The following is a 20,648-nucleotide window of genomic DNA, read 5'->3' as shown; positions in this document are numbered from 1 at the left end:
GGATGTGCACTGCCAAATAATGATTTCTCTTTTTTTGTTTTGTTTTAATCATATTTTCACACCTCAGCAGTGGATAGCACTTAATCTCTTAATGTAATCTCTACTTAACACTTAAGCATCTCAACTGCCAGCAGTCTATGCCAAATCTGCAGGTAAGCGTCATTTCCTACCTGCCAAACACAAACTGTTCAACCCCAGGTGTGATTACACAACTCTGAAGTCCAAGGACTTTTTTTCTTTTGAGCAGGATGAATAATACAGAGCTATGCCTGAAGATGGAACCACACAATCCACGAATTGAAAGGTGAGAGACACTTCCTTGGTTGCCATAGCAACACACCTGCTCCTCACAACAGCATCATCCCTGGGATGGTGCTGAGTTCTGTCTGATGTGGAAAAAGGCAGAACGAGAGAGAGAGAGAGAATGAGTGAGGCAGAGATGAGGTTTCTCTGTTACACACAACTGCCAAAACAATAAGCTGTAGCTTGCATTCTGATCAGGACTGAGCAACTTTAAACACACACACAGCATTATAGGAATAACTCACATTCCAAACAAGCTCTCAGCACAGCCTTCAGTTGAACAGTAGCTACTCAAACCAAACTCACCACATGCGGGTGGACCTGGAATTCAGGGAGAATGAAAAACAAAGGTTGCTTCCACCCAAGTGCCTCTAACAATCAACCCTGGAAATGACGGCAAATAGATGGCTGTAGTGCAACTACATGTTTTTGTAGCTATTTTATTTTTATATTCATTGGTTTGAATATTTCTTGAGCCAAAAACAAGCCAAATATCAGTAAATGACAATTTACTGAGCATTAAGGGGGAAGATATCTATTTGTGTTTAATCTGATAGATATTACAATTGTACTTTGGCTTTGAAAAAGATTTTTTTTAAGGTAAACTTCAGTTCTGTATTTGCTTACAATAGATGTAAAGTTAGAAAATCAGATACCATCAATCTACAAATAACTTATACTGCAATGCATGTCAAGGATGTGACTCTCAAAACCATTATTGTGCAGGCCCATCACATAATTATGGCATTATGGAAACTGTCACACCTGAGTGCAGGGGTCTCAAACTAAAATGACGGTGTAGTCACACTTTTTGGGGAAAACAGCTGTTCAGTAGGGGTGGAGCAATATAAGCTCAAGATTAAATCACCATATATCACACTTGTTTGTGACATTTGTGAAGATATTTCATAGATTTTTTAACAAAAAAAAACAGTTTGTTTGATATGGAATGAGATAGTTCACAATAAAAAAGATTATGATGCAAAATGAATCCTTAAATTACAAAAAAAAAAACAGACAGAAGGAACTTGATATTAAGTGATATTGATTGCGGGGAGGCGAGTTTGAGACCTCTGTCTTCATGTATTTGTTACCTGTTTAGGACCTTTCCTGACATAAAAAGCTGACCTTGTCAGGACCAGTGCTCCTCCAGAACCTGTTTCTAATGAAGCACAATCTAATTCCTGAGGAACTGATTAAGTTTAGGGATAACATTTTAATTGTGCTTAGGTTACACATTAACTGGATATGGTTAAGGTAAGAGATAATGTTTTGTTTAGGCTTGAACTTATGGTTCAAACTACAGTGTGTTTCTTTGTTCAGATATGATTGTGAGGGACAGCCGCCTGCAAGTCAGACCCATGCCTCATACAGGACGAATGAGTCTATAGTTACTGATCCTAAATGTGTGTATTTTGGTTATTTTTGGTTCAGAAATACTCAACAACCAGTGTCTTAAACGTCACATGTCATACTGTGTGTTACAGTTGAGTTTTTAAATTAGTATCAGGAGCAGGATCATGCAGGCAATACAACCTTTTGACTACATTCAGATCCAGGGCATCAATGACAGCATTTGTTTTAAGTTGGCATACATAATGTGACATCACATCTCATGTTCAATCCTTGTTTATACTGTAAATATCAAGCCCATACTGTGTATATTCTGGTAACTGTCTATAGTGTCCATTCTATTTTAACTTTTTATAGTGTATTGTTAATATCTTTCTATATTGTACTTTCACAAATGTGGAAATGGTTGTGTATTATTTATTACATTTACCACTACTGTCTTTGCTGGTGACAATGTAAATTCCCCTACTGCGGGACTATTGACGGACTATCTTATGTTATCGCTGCCTTTTTCTTCTATTAGCTCTTCTTCTGCCAGATTTCCTCCTTAATTTCTGTATGATTTGATTCCCTCTCATTTAGATTTGAATAATTTTGGGAGCTTTTGACAAAGGTTATTGTTACATATTAAAATGCAATTTCTACATCATGTATCACCTAAATAAACGGAACCTATAATTGTAATGTTATAGGTTTTTCAGCTGTATTGTCACTGATGCAAGTGCTTGCCGCCCGTGTCTCATGCTGCAGTAGTAGCCAGGTGAAACAGGAGAGGGCTTGTCACAGTATCAGAGACAGAAACACGACAGTCAAGCTTCCATAAATACATGTACTCTTTTGTCGTGTATGTATAACACGTGTGCCCACAGTTTCGTGTAATTGCAATGTTGCCTTGTGATCTTTTGGGACCCTCATTGAATTGAGTGTTTGCATCCAACCTGAGGGCCTCTTTTTGTTTTCTTAACAGTGCCAGCTCAACCGAACTTGCTGCCAGAGGCGGGCGACTGCATGCTAAAAGTTATTTGATGAGCACCCAAGGCATCCAATGAAAATCAAACCTGTCGTTCAAATCAGCCAATAGGAGCAGCGAGGAACCGAGATGCTCCTCTCAGAGCCACGTTGGAGGCGGGGCCAGTCGTGGAGGACCCGCCCCTCTAAGCCGTGGGTTTGGTTGCACACAGGCTGCAGTTTCAGTTTGTTTTATTCACCATTTTGAGTAGCTGAAGGGAAAAAATTTAAGAATATTTGCGTTTGGAGGACAAGTCGCTGTCGTCTTTTTATTTTCACGCGCTAGTTCGGACGGTGGAGTTGTGCACCAGGCTCGCTCCCCTCGGTGTTTTGCAGAGCGGGAACCGATATTTCTTCCCCCCCTGTGCTTTTTTTTCTTCCCCCCATCCTTAACCTCTACAGTATTCCTGCAAAATGTCAAGACCAGTGAGGTAGGTGGGCTAAATATGTCCTGTGCTCCCCGCACGTTAATAACGACTCCGTGCTGGCATGCGTCGCAGTTAACGTGCACGTCTCGTCCGTGTTGTGTTGCATGGGCTCGGGAATGTGTTTATTTCATGAAAAAATAATGGGAACGTGTCCGTGTGTGAGTGTGTCTCCTCTGCCGTGTGTGCACCCTCTCTTTCTAACATGGATCCCAGCGGTGGGGACTGTTCGCCATGTCTTGTGGAGATACGTGCAGCCCGCCGCCGCCGTGTCGTGTCTGTTACGCTTTTAAATGGATCCACGATGTGCATTGTTGGCTGCTTTGTAGGCCAGGCGGAACATTAGTCGGTTTGATTTAAGGAGGTACGTTTTTACGACTCACTTCTACCAGGCCTGGTCACAGTTTTCTCTCTTTGACTAAGAATATGGCCACCCATTCATCCAAAGGAAGCTCGAAAACGTTAGTACACCCCCCACCACACACACACACACTAAACGGGGGGGAAAAAACGACCGGAGGAGGAGGTGGTTGTCGGCCTTAGGATTTGATCCTGTTACCGCGTAGACCAGGCACGTCGTGCTGTTGTCTACGTTACAATTCATTGCACTTTATTTAATTTAAGACGTTTTGCAATTGTCGGAACAGCCATTAAAGATAAACGACGAACGAGAGCGGACTATATTTTCAGTCCTGGCAGTAAATTAACACTGTATGCTGTTGGTAAAGGAAGGCGGAGTACTACAAAAACTCACCCCTCCCCATTTCTAACACACGAGGCGGTTTAGGCCATTTTTATCTACATTATAATGCCCTCTAACTTAATTATGAACGATTCTACACATTTAAATGTACCGTGGAATTGATATTTGAAATCTCGCGGTTTTTTCCGCGGTTAAATGTTGAATTAATGGCGTTTGGTTTGTCGGGATTTCTCTTTCTTCAACGATATTAATCAGCATGATTACATATTGTCTCATCATTGTTATTTATAGCACTGTAGTGTTTCTTAAATTAAACGCATCACAAATATCCTCAATCTTATTTCACAAGTTAGGCAACTTTCCAATCTGAGCATTCATTACTTATGTTAATAATGAAACAGCACTTTTATTTACAAAAAACTTAATGTTTGCTAAAATATGGCAATCTATTTATTTAGGATTTCAGCTCGGGACACAAAACATATATGGTTGGCCAACCACTAAAGCCTTTTTATATATATATATATATATGCCTGTCCCGAATGTTATCATTGTCACTACCCTACATACAGTACATCTGTATGTCTTTCGCGTTGGTGTGGTTGTTAACGCAATACTTCCTCTAGAGAGCACTGCAGAGTAACACGTTGCAGGCAACAACAAATATGGCTGCCATTTAAAGGGTAGTTTTATTGTGCCTGATCGGAAATAGTCTGAAACACAAGCATATTTTGCAGGGATGAGATGTAAGACCAACAAATGTTGTCATATTAATGGAGATTATTACTCATTGGTGTTGCTGGTAGGGATGCACTGATATGATACTGGGTCAGTATTGGTACTGGTCCGATATTGGTATGAATCTGTGTGAACTTTCATAATTTCTTGCCCATTTGGTCCTTTTGATTTGAATGGACTGGCATGAACCGATCCAACACAAGCAGGTCTCCAGAAGAACTGCTCAAGATTTAAGCTATTTTCCAACAGTAAATACATGGAAAAACATTCAAGTACTGTTGAATTAATGTATGGGTCTCCCCAATCCCCCAGAGGGGACAAGGGGCTCCCGCTGCTGTGCCATGTGACAGGTACACTGCCACAGTAAAATGGAGAACCTCTGCCCCTTAAGCTGAAACTGATTAAGTCTGGCTGACTGCAAGGACAATTTGTTTTGTGAGTGTTATGACGGTGAAGCGATGGGCGGAATTCCTCCAATGCAATACTAAGAGAGTGAGACAAAAAAAAAAAACCTGAACGTTAACACTGCACCAGTGTTTCTGTATTGTAAATGTCTATGATAAACAACCAAAAAACATATCACTTGACCACTGACAAAGACTGGGTATGCTCATGCCATGGTCATGGTCAGCAACTCATATAATTGAGGATAATGTCATTGGTTTTTACAAGGTGACAAATTAAGAACAGATATGTTCAATGGTACTGTCCTAGGACTCACCAGTGAAAGGTTAATCACACCTAACTTTTGTACCAGGGCCATCAGACAGACCCCGACCCATGATTTCGATTAGCTTTGTTTTATTTTGCCTCCCAAAACACTGTCATCCTGTCCCCAGTTTGGTTTGTTGTCTTGTCGTAACCGAGTGAGTGGGAACATGTATGTTGTATGTTGTATGTTGCACTCCCTGACACACCTGGGATGTGAAAGTCGATGTGCGGAAAGCTTGGAAGACATGTCATTGCTGCCATTTCTGAGGTGTGTATGTATGTGTGTGCGAGCACCTGTTGTTGTAATCCTAGTACTTTAAAAGGTTTGGCACTGTTAGAGACCACCACAACTCATGACAATACTCAGTGACAGTGTGGTGTTATTAACAGTTACTACGTCAGTTTTCCCGTATAAATTTGCTGAGTAAGTATAATATAAAGAGTGTTTTTTTTCTTTCCGTTTTCAAAAGCACTAGCTGGCGCTGTGTCGTTGTTATGTAGATTTCTCAAGGTGTGTGTTACCTGAACTATAGTTGACTGCTGTCATCTGAGGCTTACTGTGCACACTTTGCCAAATTGGCTGTGGAAACGGTAGAAGGTAGATCAGTGTCCGCTTCAGTTTTCTCAGTTGGAGGTTGCCTGTGGCCTCTCAAACCAAATATAACAATTCAGTAATGAATACACAGCTGTCGAATTGTTGGACATAAAGTAAAATAACTTAATAACCTGTGGCCCCAGTGTCCAGGAGCCATGACATGAGCCACTTAAGCAGTACATTGTGAATGTAATCTGATGTACTTTTTGTTTTTCTTCACAGGAACAGGAAAGTGGTGAACTACTCACAATTCAACGAGTCAGATGATGCAGGTAAGTGAGGTGTCGCATCTGTTTGAGTTAATCAGAGTTAATGCAACAAATATTGAGCTGTAATCACTTTATACATCACTAGTACAAAAATATAATGTTACTCAACATTCCTCTGTGATTAAATATTATGTCACTATCACACATGTAATAATTAAATACATGCAAAAATACTTATATGTTGCTTATATTACTGATATATACAAATCAATTTCTCCCTAGCAAATGTCATATAAATCCAGTATTACTATGGTGGAGTGATCTTGCTTATTGACTAGCAACATATCCCACAATTAATTAATACATAGAGATATTCAAGGTTTAGCTATCATAGGACAAATAAACTTGGCATAATCTCTTTACGTTACTGTAGTAATGCTTGATATCCGAAAACATACAACGTGTTAAAATGGATAAATAAATAAATAAAAAGCTGCTGTAAACTTAGTCTGGTTGTCAGGATGATAGCTGTACAGATGCCAGTCATTGGAGCAGGTAACTATTCCCAGCTGCTTTGCCCAGACTACAGGCAAATCAGATTTGTTTCTTAATTTACAAATGAATAAAGACTGCACCATTAATTTGTAAGTTATCAGATGTGTGTGTCCAGACATTGCCTGTTTCCATCGGCTGCCATAGTAACAACGTAGGCATCACTACAAACATGGTTACCACTACAGTATGGCTGTGATATATTTTTTGCTATGTGTCACATTGTGGTTGACCCAAGACACTTTAAAGTGGATGTAAAACAATTTATTTTTGATGTTGTCACCCCACAGGAAAATGTGTTACTAACCACCTTGCTAAATTTGAATGATGAAAAAAGTCTTGAAAGTCTTGAAAAAAAAAAGAGGTGTTTATATCTCGGCAACGTCCTCGACTCTGAAATGCTTGGTTCGTGTCGTGTCGAGTAACTTAACATGTAGAGAAGTGACATTTTATCCATTTTGGTTGCATACTGAACACAGAGTGAAGAGAAGGATCAGTGTTTTCTCTACATGCACTTAAAAATCTGTATAGCCTGAGTTTCAGGTCTGAGAAGCCTTTGTTGTAGTTTTTCAATCTGATAAGCTGAAATTACAATTCTTTTTTTTGGTGCCTAGTTTGAAAAATAGATGCTTTCGATTATTCACATTATCGACTCTTATTCTTCACCCCCACTATAATTTGATGCAGTTGGTTGAGTCCAGTAGATCAGACAGACTGAAGAGGACCTGAAATCACCATTGCAAACCAAAGAAATGTCAAGACTGAGTAAAAAAAAAAGAAAGTTTTGGTATTTGACTGAATTCTTTGCTCTTTTTCTGTAGATGAGGAGTATGATGACAGTAAGCCTAAGAAGGTGCGCGCAGCCCCTCGTGAGCCCAAGCACAAGCGTTCAAAGAACTCACAGGATGACAGGTGAGCTCCTGGTGGTGGCTGGTATTAACATATATTTTCCTGTAGCATGTTTTGGTGCTAATAAAAAAAAATCTGTCGTTGTCTGGATATCAGTGCCAGTTGATTACTTTTTCGAATAGCCAGTTGGTCATGCATTTATACAGAGAGCCTCGTCTGTATAAATGTGCTGAGATCCAGACATTTTAGTAGGGCTGTAATCAACCAAAGAAATTCTTGGTCGACTGAAGCCCTGAAATTTCGACTCAAAATCGACTAGTCGAGGGGTGGGGAGGACTGACGGCTCTGAAAGCGTTTTGCATTCCGTGCATCTGTGCAATATCATAGCGCATGATTTCCGAATACTATACTATACTACGTTGATATCAGCACGATATCAACTGTAGAGGAATATTTCGATGATGTGTCTGTGCATGTCCTCGCACAGAGCGAGACTGAACATAGGAGCTCAGCTTCGCGGCTGAGACACAAATAAATCGTTGTTGCGGGTGAGTGCGCCTGCAGTTATAAAACAAATCAATGATTATTAGACTAAAACATTGAAATATGCTAATTCTGATATGTTCATGTACTTAAAATGGACAGAGCAACATAACGAAGACAAGTTGGCCTAAATTTTTTACAGTATATGATATGCCATGTTTGTAGTCGAGCTGTGATGTGCAAACTGTTGCTGGCAAACTTTGCATTTGACGTTTTTTATCGCCATCTATTTTTGTAGAATGCTCCCACACTGCCGATGTCTTTGACATGGAAGTTAGAGGAGGACTGACTGTTGCCTAAAATAAAACGCTCAAAATTAAATAAAACCACCGGACGTTCTTTAATCTTTCTGTCTCCTGTGGGATGGGCTAATCCAAAATCCTGAAAACACCCCCATTAGCACTTGGTACATTGCTCCAGATTAAATCTAATTAACCATAGACTGTATAAAATTAACACAGCAAAAAGTCCACAGAATTTGAGTCGAATCAGAACATATCGACTCATAAATTGACCAGGACTTTACAGCCCTACATTTTAACGTCAACTTTGTCTGAGATTTTTCTGTTATTAACTTGGACTAAGTCAGTGTGACCTTTCATGCTTTTAGCTCAGATACTGTAGTCAAGGAGCACAGAGCAGACTTGTATGGCCCAAGAGCCGAAATGGTAGAAATGGGTACCCCAACACACATGAACCAGGGTTTTGGCTGCTATGTAATTGCTGAACATATGCTGCTGCTCTGCTACCACGTCCTGTCTCATTTATATCAATTTAGGTTGATTTTGTGCTGATATCAAGGCTTGCTAGCATTACTTAGCTTTAGCTTTACACCCAAGCAGTGTCGTTCTCATTGTTTACTTTCGGTGACTTTTTGTTCTACCTACTGGTAGCAGTGCGATATATCCCTGACAACCCCAGTTTGAATAAACAAAAATGTATTTACATTGCCGTTATGGAACATTGTTTGCCAGAGGCAGTGTTTAAATTTAACAGGTTTACACCGTGTCAAAAGTTAAATTCTACATCAACAAATTTAAATAATCTGCGTCACTGATTATGTTGACTAATTGTTGCGGCCCTAGTCAACCCCAAGACACCTGTAGCTGCAACAAGATTTTAGAAGATTAAAGGTGAGAGAGAAGACAGTATTTTATGGAGTAGAACATAAAAATTGGTTGTTGATCAAATCCATCTGTGAGGGTGAGGAGGACAGGGCGGTGTAAGTGTCCAACAGAGCCGAGTCAGTGGGCAAACTGCTGGAGTGAGCTAAGCCCACCACAGAGATGATCTTCTCTCAGTTCATCATGGGGGCAATGTGTGATTTACTAAAATGTGAATGCCAGAAACTTAAATACGGATCTAAAAGATATCACCAACAGCATCTGGCGCTGGTGCAGCTTATTGGTGCCAAAAGTTATAATTGCTGTAATTAATCTCCATATTTTCAAAACTAAAATGGGGTAATGCTGTGACAATATCACAGTATCTGCTGTGCTTTGAAATAAATGGCTAAAGTATTTTATAGTGGCTTGTATTTTCTGTATCTTCATTTGTATTGGCTATGTTAGTCCCGTTTCCAGGGTTGGACCACAGTCCACATAATATAGACAAACTTAATTGGATAAGGATTCGAAACAGGGTAAACACCGTAGTTAACGTTTTCAAATATTTTATTTGACTTTACCTTTAGGGATGCAGCGGCATCGATACCAGTATTTGGTATCGGATCCAATGCTTCCCTTTTGTACTCGTGTTTGTACTATCTTCAAGTGAGCTGAGCAGGTGTACGGAAATAAGTTGATGTGTCGCAACTTCAGCTGTACAGAAACACTTTAAAGTAAGCAATGGCGACAAAAGTACACTGTCAAGAGGAAGAGGCAAAAGTAGCTCCTTTTAATACAAGTAATTTCGATGACTCATCTAAAAAACCAATGCGACCCACAGCAAAGGATTTGCTGCTAAATATTTAGTAGTATTAATTTAAATCTAATTCAAGTCCTTCTGTTCCTATGCTTTTGCACACCCAAGAATTTGGTGTTCCATTACAATCGAAGCTATTTTTAAGTTGTTTAACATATCTTGATTTTAATACCTGGAAATAAACATAATTTACAAATAAATTATTAAATATGTGCCTTGATCCTGGCTTCTCTCCCTCCCTCCATTTGCTAAGTTTATTATTTTTTTCTTTCTTCCAGTGAGGACTCTGATGAAAAGGTCTCTAAACCCAAAAATGATTCAGCAGGTAAGTTTGTGTTTTCTGATATAGGTGTGAAGATTGGCTCTGTCACTCTTTAAAAACTGCTGGACCCTCATTATTGTGGTGTGACTCACTCACTTTCCTGCTATTTGTCGCAGCAGAGGACTTTGGCAGTGATGAAGACAATGAATTTGGAGAGGAAGAAGATGAAGATGGAGGAAGTGACTATGAAGAAAAAAAAGGGAAAAAGCCTAAGAAAGCCAAGGTTGAGAAGCCACCCAAGAGAGGGCCAAAGAGAAAACGGGCTGCAGGTGAGTCCAGTTTCTTCCTCCTACTTAATAGTATGGATATGTGTACATTCTGGGTCAATTCTCCTTGAAATTTGAAGTAGATGTATAGTATATGCTGCTTATTTGTAATGTTCATCTACATTTATACATGGTACGTGGGATAAAATGTCATCATACATGCTTCTCGAGAATAAACTTAATTAGGGATGCACAACATTGGACATTTTGAAATTGTAATGCTTCATCCCCCTAATCAAAGCTAATACTTTAACTGTTCAACTGGATAGTCGAGGAGCAATGGGGGCTGGGCGACATGACAATTGATAAACAATTTCAAATCAGTCAATATCAGTTAATGTGAAATACGTACAGTTAATCATGCTCAAACATTCATAGCAATCATGTGTTGTGTCTCCTAGTGTTTCCACAGTGCATAATCATATCAATATATATAGATTTTTTTTGTTAAGTTGATATTCAAGAAAATTATGTTGCAATACATTTTGCTATTGACTTATTGCTGAGCCCTACAAGCAGCATAACATGGCTGTAGTCGATAATGTGCTGTTACTGCGTCGGCGCAGAACTATCCGCGCGTTCACATCGTGATGCATCACTGAAGCAATTGTTTTCAACACCCCAAGTAGCTGTGCATATTATGTGATAATGGGGGGGGGACGGGGACATATGATGACTAGGGCTGTATGGGATGTATTAGAGTTGCAGCCTGCAGTCAAACAATCAAATTTGATTAACTAAGTGAAGTTTATTTCAGTAGCACATTTAAAAATCACCTTAGTTGACTAAAGTTCTGCACAGATGATACAAATAAAATCACAAGTATATGCTAAGATAAGCAATCAAAACATTTACATTCAAAATAATCGGTGCTTGCGTAATAAAAACCAAGGTATCTTGCTCAACCAGTGCTAAAAGCCAGCAAGAGATATTTTAATTGGTCTTGGCAGCTCAGGAACAGCTCATGTACAGGAAGGCTGTTCCACAGCTTAGGAGCCACCACAGAAAAGGCTCTATCACCTCCTGTCCTAGTTTTGTGATCAATTTGTTGTCATGATTTAATTTAACTTCAGCCAAAGATGCTGGCACTTGACAAATAAATGAGGACCACAAAGGAAGAAGAGTTTTGAGTCCTTTTCAATGCAACTGTAAACACTTTTTATGTCCATACTGTACTGCAGTTGCCTCATATCTTAGTATACAGTAGGTTATGTCCTAATGCACTCACCTTCTCATCTTTCCTCAACGTCTGTACTGTATGTACTGTATGTCTGGAATAATGTCCTCCCTGGATTTTGTACTTGTGGAGCTTCCCAGGGGCATTATAAGCGTCGGATATATTCAGTCTGTTAAGTTATGTGTTACATTGCTCAATCTCCATGGATTTCAAGTGTGCAGACAAACTAGCACTGGTTTGCTTTTTCCTGCCACCATGGCCGTGTAAACACAATGATTCATGTGACGTATGAAACTGTAATGATGATAGGAGGAACCTTCCAACCACAGCCACCGGCCTAGCTGAAATGACAGCTGATGTTTAAGAGGGGAGAGAGGAGATTGAATTTATGAGTCTCAATGACTGTCAGATTTAATTTACACTGAACTTCATTAAGTTCATTACCAGCACATAAATTAAAAGAGTAATGCATCTCATGGAGGTTTTTTGTGGCCATTTAAAGTGTACAGATTAATGGGCAACCTGCTTCAGAAGTTTTTAATTTGATCAGCTTGGGTGTGCATCAATTTTACACATTCTAGTCTGGGTCCAGGTGAGAGTACCACACACGCATGTGTGAAAGTCAATTGTATAATGTCTTGTCTCTCCAGAGGGAGCTGTGCCATGTCTGATAGATTGCTCCTTGTGTCTCCTAAAGCTATTGGGTTGGATGAAGGTCACTCCTCATTTCTGCTGCTGGCTGGAATTTCCAGTGCTACATCAGCCACTACCAGCATAACACAACCTACTTTAGCATTTCATCAAACCTTTTATGTCCCATATGAAATCCTTTTTATGTAGGTTGTCTGGTGGAGGCTGTGGTCTATTTATTTTACTCTGTAATGAGACAAATTCTAGCAGTTTATTGTAATACAAGGTGTTGCATTATTATTAGAATGTAGTTCATTCTGACCACATTAACAGTTGTTAATTTTGATTGCACTTTATTAGGGTTGCAACGGTGCTGTTTTCCCACGTTTTTTGGGCCACTGTTACAGTACGGTTTCGATATCTTAATATAAAACTACTCAGACTAGTAAAAAATAATAAAGAGTGCAGATATAATCAAACCACAAACTTTATTTAAAAAATAGCGCAAATTAAACAACAAACATAAAACCCACACAAATGAAATATAAAGTTTAGTACTATCCAATAAAAATAAACACAATTTTAACCCACTCACAGAAACTACTTAACACTACAAATACAATCAAACGTGAACACGACCAGGCTGTCAACATCCTTGTGTGTGTTGGGGCGTCTGTGTGTCATTGTGCCGCCTAGGGATATGGTTGATGGTAAAGCGGTACGGCTGTATGGACAGGTACCAGCGGGTAATCTGTGCGTTTGAGTCCTGCATGCGGTCCATCCATTTCTCATCCTAGTCTGCGCTGAATCACAAATGATCCCACACAGCGAGCTGATTGGCTCCGGGGAAATTCAGCGACGTTGGGTTTGGTGCCTGAAGGCGGCATGAGCACTGAACCTGAACGGTGCAGCGCTGCTCTCATGTCTCTGCTCCTAAGTTGATCTAATTGCCCAGCGTGTTACAAAGTTTTGAAATAAGTTTTGCCGCTGTGTATTGAACCGAGCGGGGCGCAAAGAACGGTTCGGTAAATATACCGAATATTGTTGCATTTCTACACTTTATTGACCAGTTACCACTCAACTGGTAAACTGGTCAATACATCAATATTATATCTTTATAGTGGCAGGAGACAAGTCTTAGATTTTGCATATTGTGATGTGCTCTCTGTGATAATATTTAGTGGTTTTAAAGGCTGTTGCATTGATAATCATCATGCTTATTATATTAAATATATTTGTGAAATACACTAAATATTATATAAATTGATAAATTAAATACAGTGGATTTACAATTATAAATTCTTATTACAAAAATGTTATCCTAATTATTTTTTTATTTACAGGCAATTGTATTGTTTCCAACACGTAAATATAAATAAATAAAATGGGCATTATCTGAAATGGGTAATAATTATATTTTAAGATCATGTAATACAGATCTTATACGGTATTTGTCACTCTCCTTTTGACTAAAACAAACATCTCAAAAGAAAAAGTTTCATGTGCCCAGAGAAACAACTCTGTGCAACTTTATAACCCAGATATATGTCGCATATCGGGATATAGCCTTAAAATATAGAGAGAATTTATAAGCCATGTGGCCCAGTCTTCACTTCACTGTGAACATTCAGCTATATTTTCAAAATTAAGAATACTGAAAGTGGTGACTTAGTTTGTCATATGTTCCCACTCTCAAATGCATATACCTATCTTAATATTTATTTTTGGGTTGTGCCCCACTGGTGCCCATTGGTCAAGGCTCAACCATCAAGTGCTTGCTACTGAGCTCCCCACTGTCTCCAGTCTGGCTCCTCCCTCTGCAGCAATGTTCTTTGGGAGAATATTGCAGGGCTGTTGCCCATGACAACATGGCTCCTAGATCTTTAGGACTCAAGTCAGTCAGTCACTTTATCTGCTGGGCATGGCTAATAAATAGTGATGACATCTAATTTTTTTGTGATTAATTAACCAACAATAAGACTGTATGACTCAACAATGTTATTTTTTTTTTTTATAAATAAAGTTTAACATAAATCTTACACCTGCAGCATGGGTGCTTTGTCTTCCTCTTCTGGCACCATGAGTAATTACACAGGCACTGTGTTCATCTCTTAATAAAAACAATTCCAGTTATATAACCATAATGTTTAGGAAGAGTAAATGTAAAATCTGTCCATGTGCAGAAAGTCGGCACTGTTCTTTTTCTTTTTTTTTTTTCTTTTTTTTTTTACTGTAAACCTTTCTCTGGGTTTAATTTTCTTTATTCTTTTACTCAAAACATCAGAAACATTTCTTCTTCATGCTTCCAAGGTGTCACCAGATTTGAACTTGTTTTTTTACAACTTGAAAGTAATAGATGGCTTATTATATGTTATAACCTTGCACTTAAAGTAAACTGTTGGGTTTAGGTGATGGTAGGGCTGCACCATAAAACAATAACAATGATTGTTATCAATATAATTGTTCTCAAACGCAGCATAACAAATGTTGATTTTCAGATTTTTTATAGTGGTGATTCCTCGTAGTAAATGAATGATGCACTCTTGTGTCTTGTTGTAGAAGACAGTGATGATGAGCGGGAAGTGAGTCGAAAGCGTACAGTGCGTCAGGCGGCTTCCAAGGCTGTGTCCAAACAGAGGGAGATCTTGCTGGGCGACGCAGGCAGCGAGGACGAGGAGCACGAAGACCAAGAGGAGCCCTACCTGGACCGTATGTACCTCTGATCTGTCCACTGATGCAGAGTCCACTTGCACCAAACACTGCGTATACTGTTAATCTTAAGCAAGCTGTCAGCCAGTTGACCAGTGCTGTTTGTTTGCAGTGTTATTCCTGAGAACTTTGAAGTGAGTGAGCAGAGAAAAGAACTGGACTGTTGCACCTATAATGGAACATAGAATAATATACCTCTCACCAAACCAACCAACCAAAAACAGTCACCAAAACAAACTTTTTTCACTATACATGTATGTACAATACAGTAATGGTACTATTGCGAGCCATATATCGTGAGTTACTCTGCAATCATAATTAAGGATTTAAACACAGTTGACACAGTCAGACCCTTAAACAAACACACTTTTGTAGTAGCATAGTAATGGTAGGTGCAATAATCTGTTAAAGTTATTCATATACAGAGCAAAATAATAGTTTTGTGTTCCCTTTTCCGTGTGCAGCTGATGAGTCTGGCAGTGATGAGGACTTCATGGTGGAGGATGATGATGACAGTGACTATGGTCACTCCAAGAAGAGAAGCAAGAAGGTGATTCGACGGGGACGGCCGGACAAGAAAGAGAAGAAAAGCCCCAAACCCCGATTAAAGGCCACAGGTGAGAAAGTCTCATGAAATTTTCTGCAGTCTCACCCAAAAGAACAGATCCAATGTTTGTGTTCAAGATATTAAACTTGTGCTATAATGGCACAGATTCAGAAGAGTCAACCCCATACAACAATCCTAAATTTTGATGGTGCATTTTGACCCACAAACTTCTTATATTAATTAATAAAGTCGTCTGTCTATATCACACTTTGGCATTGTCATATACTTGACTTAATCGCTGAGTGTTTTGACTTTATCATTGCAATTTTGGGTAATATTTAATATTTTGATATTAAATATTACCCACAACATTTTTGACTTGCATATTAATCAACTGGTATTAAATCAGATTAGTTGACAATAAGTTGCTCATCTGTTGATAATCAGCTGTCCAATAGGTTGACCATCTACAGATTATTTGTAGGGATACTACACTTATAGACCATCTAATTTAAGTTCAAAACAGTTGAACAGTAGAGAAGTGTCAACCAATTATTTGTTGATTATTGTAGAGTCAACAATGTACCATCAAAATAAAGTGATACCAAATTCTGGAACCCGTTTTCACCGTGAATTGTCTTGAAACTGTTTCTTTAACTGCATAAATCAACGGTAGACTTAGCATTTTAGTTCATATCAAAAGTAATACAAGCACCAATGTTTGTCAAAGGATAAAAACAAGGCTTTTGTATATTCAGAAATTAAGAAACTAATAAGGGTTCCATCAAAACTGTTTCCAACAAAAAGACCAAACCATGATCTTTTGTCCCGCAGTGACACCTAGCCCGATGAAAGGAAAAGGGAAGGGCCGTCCCAGCACCAAGGCCGTGGAGAAGAGCTCACCCAAAGAGGAGGAGGAGGAGGAGGAGGAGGAGCCCGAGAGTCCCCTGGAGGAGGAAGAGGAGGAGGCCAAGAAGAAAGAGACCTCCCCTGCCCCCAAAACGACAAAGGAGGCCGCAGGAGGAGATGAAGAGGAGGAAGATGAAGAGGAGGAGGATGGCTCAGAAGAGGAGGCACCCTCTGGAGAAGACTAGAAGATGGTACATGTTTGAAGCCCATCCTCCATGTCTCTCTCTCTCTCTCTCTCCCTCTCTCCTTCTCTTCTCTATGTTTTGTTTTGGTTTTTTGTTATTGTTTTCCTCCTGGTGGCCTGGCTCAATGGTTTGGACTTGGTGTGCTTTTTCTTGTTTGCCCCGTCCCCTTACCCCCCCGTCCCCTCAACTCGGACATTGTGCTCATGTGATCATTAAAGAGGAGATTTACTGTCGAAATTCAGCCCCACCCTCCTTTTTTTCCGCATTTCAGTGTAAATCTGAGATTTTATTTTACCTTTCCAAGAGCTGCATCCTTGTTAGCATCCGTCCTGAGTATGAACTTGCAAGTTCACCAGTGTGGGTTTGTTTTTTCTTCTTTTTTCCCCCCTTTTACATGGATCATCAGTGATCTGGCATGACTGGCCACACTACTTTTTCCTTCTTGACTTTTCAGAATACTGGGAGTATTTTTCAGAGCTCCTCATTGTCAACAACTAAAGCGCTGTATTTACAAAGCCAACACACACGGGGCTGAAGCTTTTCCTCTCTCTTCTCTGGTACTTGTGCTTTTAAACCAGGAGAATGTTTTAACAGGACGACTTCAGTTATTTGTTAGCCTTTTACTTTTTTTTCTTTTTTTTTTTTTAAACAAAAAAAAAACAAAGGAAAAAAAAAAAAACTTTTAAAGCTGTTCTTTCAGTCACAGCAGCAATTTTTGATTTTATCTAAATATCACCCGCCTCTTTCAGATGATTCCATGCCGTGAACTCTTGTGTGGCTGCTGTGTGGGGAAGTGAAGCGCATTATTTTGATAAGTATTCCACTTGTAGCGGCTGCTTGTTAGATCAAACAGCCTGAGGTGTGTTAGTGTCAGAGTGGTGGGTCGCTGCTGCCACTATCACACCATATCACGCTAACAACACGTGTGTGTGTGTTCTTTTTATGTACTTGTTTAAATCTGTATGCCTGTGGGTTACTTCCTGTAAGAGGGTGTGGCTTTGCTCCTCTCTCAGTCCATTGGCTGCCTCTGTGAAACGGTTTTTGTTGTTATATGTTAGGCTTTCTAATCATACACCATGCTGCGTGAAGCAACCCACACCTTCTCACCACACACTAACCTCCCCCTCCCTGCATGGCTCCGGCATCCTCTCATTCAACCTGTTGTGCCAGGCAACCCCATATCTTTTTTTTTTTTTTTTTTTTAATGCAAGAAGAGATGTTCCCTTTTTTCATTTACCTTTTGAGAGTTAAAAAATGAATGTTGTTTTTTTTTTGCTCCTGTTGGTTCATTGTTCTAATTCTCTATTCAGATTTTTTTTGTAATGTTTGTTTTTTAAGAAAAGAAATAAAATGTATCTTGATTTTAAAGAAAAAAGTCGACCCTATCCAGTCTGTTCCGTGTGATGGTTGGACCAGCCATCCCTTCCTGATTACTCCTCCCTTGAATCCTTTCTTTCTCTGCCCCCTCTCTTCATCAGCTTAATGGTTACTGTTGGTATCCATGTCAATTTGTTTATTCCAACTCTTTGTTGCTCACATTAGTGTTTCACAAGCTGATACATTTTTAAATGCAGACTTGTACAGCACTGAGGTTCAGGATGGTTTAAAATGATGAAGTGGGCAGCTCGCTACGAATCTGGTGTTCATTTGTCTATTAATGCCTTAATTTTAATTGAGTTAAGTTTTTCAGTAGTGGCTCTGATATCACTGGAGGCCTGAGAATGTAATCTGTCATGTTTTAGGTCTTTGCTACAAACAACAAACTGGGCTCGGAACAACAATTTGTACGATCAGCAGACCATCCAAAGCCATAAATGATCTCAAAACTAGTGATTCAGAGATCAGGTGCAGCACTTGTGAGACTTTTTTGCGACAAGTAGTGTTTGATGTCAAAGCATAAAACAAAAGTGGGGGAAAAAAGTTGCTATTATGGTTCGAGAATGAAACCTTGTTTATTTGGTGTTTGTCAGGAGAAATTCTGATTGGTCCCCGAGATTGCAACATTAATCTGCAGCCCTGGATGAGTACAGGACTCATTTGAACCTGGTCCCTGGTTCAGAAGCACATTTGATTGTTCTTTAACTGTCATTCGCTCGTAATTGTTTTTTTTTTATATATATATTCAGGTCCCAAATTGGCACCCGGTCCTTAATGTCAGTTTGAGACAATTGGATACATAAGACAAAAAAACAGGGCGGAGAAAAAGAAAAATTTGTTTATACTAATGTGAAGCTCTGAGAGCTCTGCAGTAGGATCAGATAGTGTCTTGTAGTTCACAGCACTGAGGGCTTCGAATGACGGCCCTTGCCATCATCCCACAGGAGGCACATGGCATAAGGCTATGAATTTCTCCTATGTCATCCATTTTACAATTTCCTCTGTTTAAATGTTTTTGGATGTTTCATTTTTCTATCTTGCTTCAGTTATACTGGCAATGTAAAAATGTAAGCCAAGTTGTGATTCTTACTGAAGACCAAGTGGAGAAGCTTTTTTTGTCAGTGGTGTGGAAAAAGGAACGCTGAACTCTTGAATCTTTTGCATGTTGTGGAAAAAGTGCGAAGCAATGATGATACTGGTGATTGCAATGGCAATATTGTGGTCTTACAAAAAAAAAGTATTAATAACGATGATGTTGATACTGTTTTGGTTTCCCAGCTTCTAATAAAGGCAACCTACTTTTTATACGGATTTAACTACTTGTTTTGTGGCGTTGAGCTCTGTGTGCTGTTGGGTGGCGACTGGAGAACAACAATGTGGTCGTGGTATTAAATGACGTGCAGTAATAAGCGTCTGCCACTCTGTGGCAGTATGTGCAGCAGTAACATTCTGTGATACTCGCAATGCAGTTTCTTGATAGGATGATGACTGCAGACATACTAATGTTTTAGCACTTGTAAGAAAACCTGTCAAACCTATAAAATATTCAAAGCTAATTGTGTGTGTGTGAAAAGTAAACAGTATGGTCACCTGACTCCAAAATTAAAACTCTATTCAAATATAAAGAGATGGACCATGTCACTATGCAGCAGTTCCATTAACAAAACAAGGAGTATAACGGTTCAAAATTGAAAAGACAAAAACATGTGGAATAACAATATCAGGTCTTTAAATCTATGCAAAAGAAAAAACACCTTAGAAATTTCAAATGTAGTTTTATAGATGAACCCGACACAACGGAAACAGTTGGACAACGAAAGCTATTTAGACGTTAGATGTTCCCAAACCTGTCACTGTGTAAATTGACTATGGCCAATGGCACTTTATTTTAACTAATATATGTTTCTCTTGTGACACTCGAAGCTGAAAAGGTAAGCCTGTTTAACTGAAAACTGAAAATATTCCATAAAGTTCAGAGTTCAGAATAATCTATATTGCCATTACTGTCGAGCATAATGAAAACGCCAGTGGCTCAAACATGCACATACATGAATAAAAACAGTGAAAAGTAGTTAGATAAGTTTAAAATACAATGTGTGCGCGTGATGATCTTCCTGGAGACCATAGCTGTTAACAGGCTTGAAATAAATCAGAAAATAAGTTGTAAAAAAAAAAACTATATCAGGATATTGCTCCAAATGCTCCTTAAAGGGCTCCTAAAACTAATAGCAGCTGCTAAATCAGTATATTTGAGGAAAAAGATGATCTTGGTCACTGTAAATGGAATAAAAATGTGTCCACCTCCTGCAGGATGGGCCAGTAAAGTCTTGTCAGCTCAGTCGAGCAGCTGGTGACGTTTCTCTGCTCTACACCACACACATCCACAGCCCCCGCCGACCTCCAGTGACATTGTTACTGAGAGCCCGTGATGTGCTGACAGTGTGTGGAGGACGTGCATCGCGAGTGACAGTGTGCTGCTGCTCTTTCACGCCTTACATTAGGGAAATTGCGAAAGAAATGTGACATTTTATCACACACACGAGAGTACGGACAAAAGAAACAGAAAAAGCCTCGTCCATGTACAGTAAATGACTTTGTGTTTTTTCTTTTTTTT

At 39.3% G+C, this 20,648-nt stretch overlaps 1 protein-coding gene across 5 annotated transcripts; it reads left to right on the top strand.

The window, feature by feature from the left end:
• The first annotated feature begins 2,809 nt into the window (after nucleotides 1-2,809).
• On the top strand, nucleotides 2,810-17,858 carry nucks1a (nuclear casein kinase and cyclin-dependent kinase substrate 1a). Of its 5 annotated transcripts, none has more exons than XM_058631764.1 (8): nucleotides 2,810-3,095; nucleotides 6,059-6,108; nucleotides 7,419-7,509; nucleotides 10,191-10,237; nucleotides 10,354-10,503; nucleotides 14,867-15,016; nucleotides 15,481-15,633; nucleotides 16,398-17,858. In XM_058631764.1, the coding sequence occupies exons 1-8, from the start codon at nucleotides 3,079-3,081 to the stop codon at nucleotides 16,655-16,657; spliced, it is 918 nt and encodes a 305-aa protein (XP_058487747.1). In that variant the 5' UTR covers nucleotides 2,810-3,078; the 3' UTR covers nucleotides 16,658-17,858. The 5 variants fall into 5 exon arrangements, with proteins under 5 accessions (XP_058487747.1, XP_058487746.1, XP_058487744.1 ...); XM_058631763.1 differs by having other exon boundaries at nucleotides 2,812-3,095; nucleotides 10,351-10,503; XM_058631761.1 differs by lacking the exon at nucleotides 2,810-3,095 and adding an exon at nucleotides 3,414-3,550 and having other exon boundaries at nucleotides 10,351-10,503; nucleotides 14,870-15,016.
• The last annotated feature ends 2,790 nt before the right edge of the window (nucleotides 17,859-20,648 follow it).

The sequence above is a fragment of the Solea solea genome, chromosome 6 (assembly GCF_958295425.1).
Source record: "Solea solea chromosome 6, fSolSol10.1, whole genome shotgun sequence".
NCBI classification, from domain to species: Eukaryota; Metazoa; Chordata; class Actinopteri; order Pleuronectiformes; family Soleidae; genus Solea; species Solea solea.
The sequence above is the reverse complement of the archived record's forward strand: the minus strand, read 5'-3'. Positions and strand labels throughout refer to the sequence as shown.

Bases quoted from the DNA above. Each gene is read 5' to 3' on its own strand.
- nucks1a (XM_058631759.1), top strand. From the start codon at position 3,516: ATGGCCACCCATTCATCCAAAGGAAGCTCGAAAAC. The intron at 3,551-6,058 runs GTTAGTACACCC...TTTTCTTCACAG, and splicing joins TCCAAAGGAAGCTCGAAAAC to GAACAGGAAAGTGGTGAACT. The intron at 6,109-7,418 runs GTAAGTGAGGTG...CTTTTTCTGTAG, and splicing joins CAACGAGTCAGATGATGCAG to ATGAGGAGTATGATGACAGT.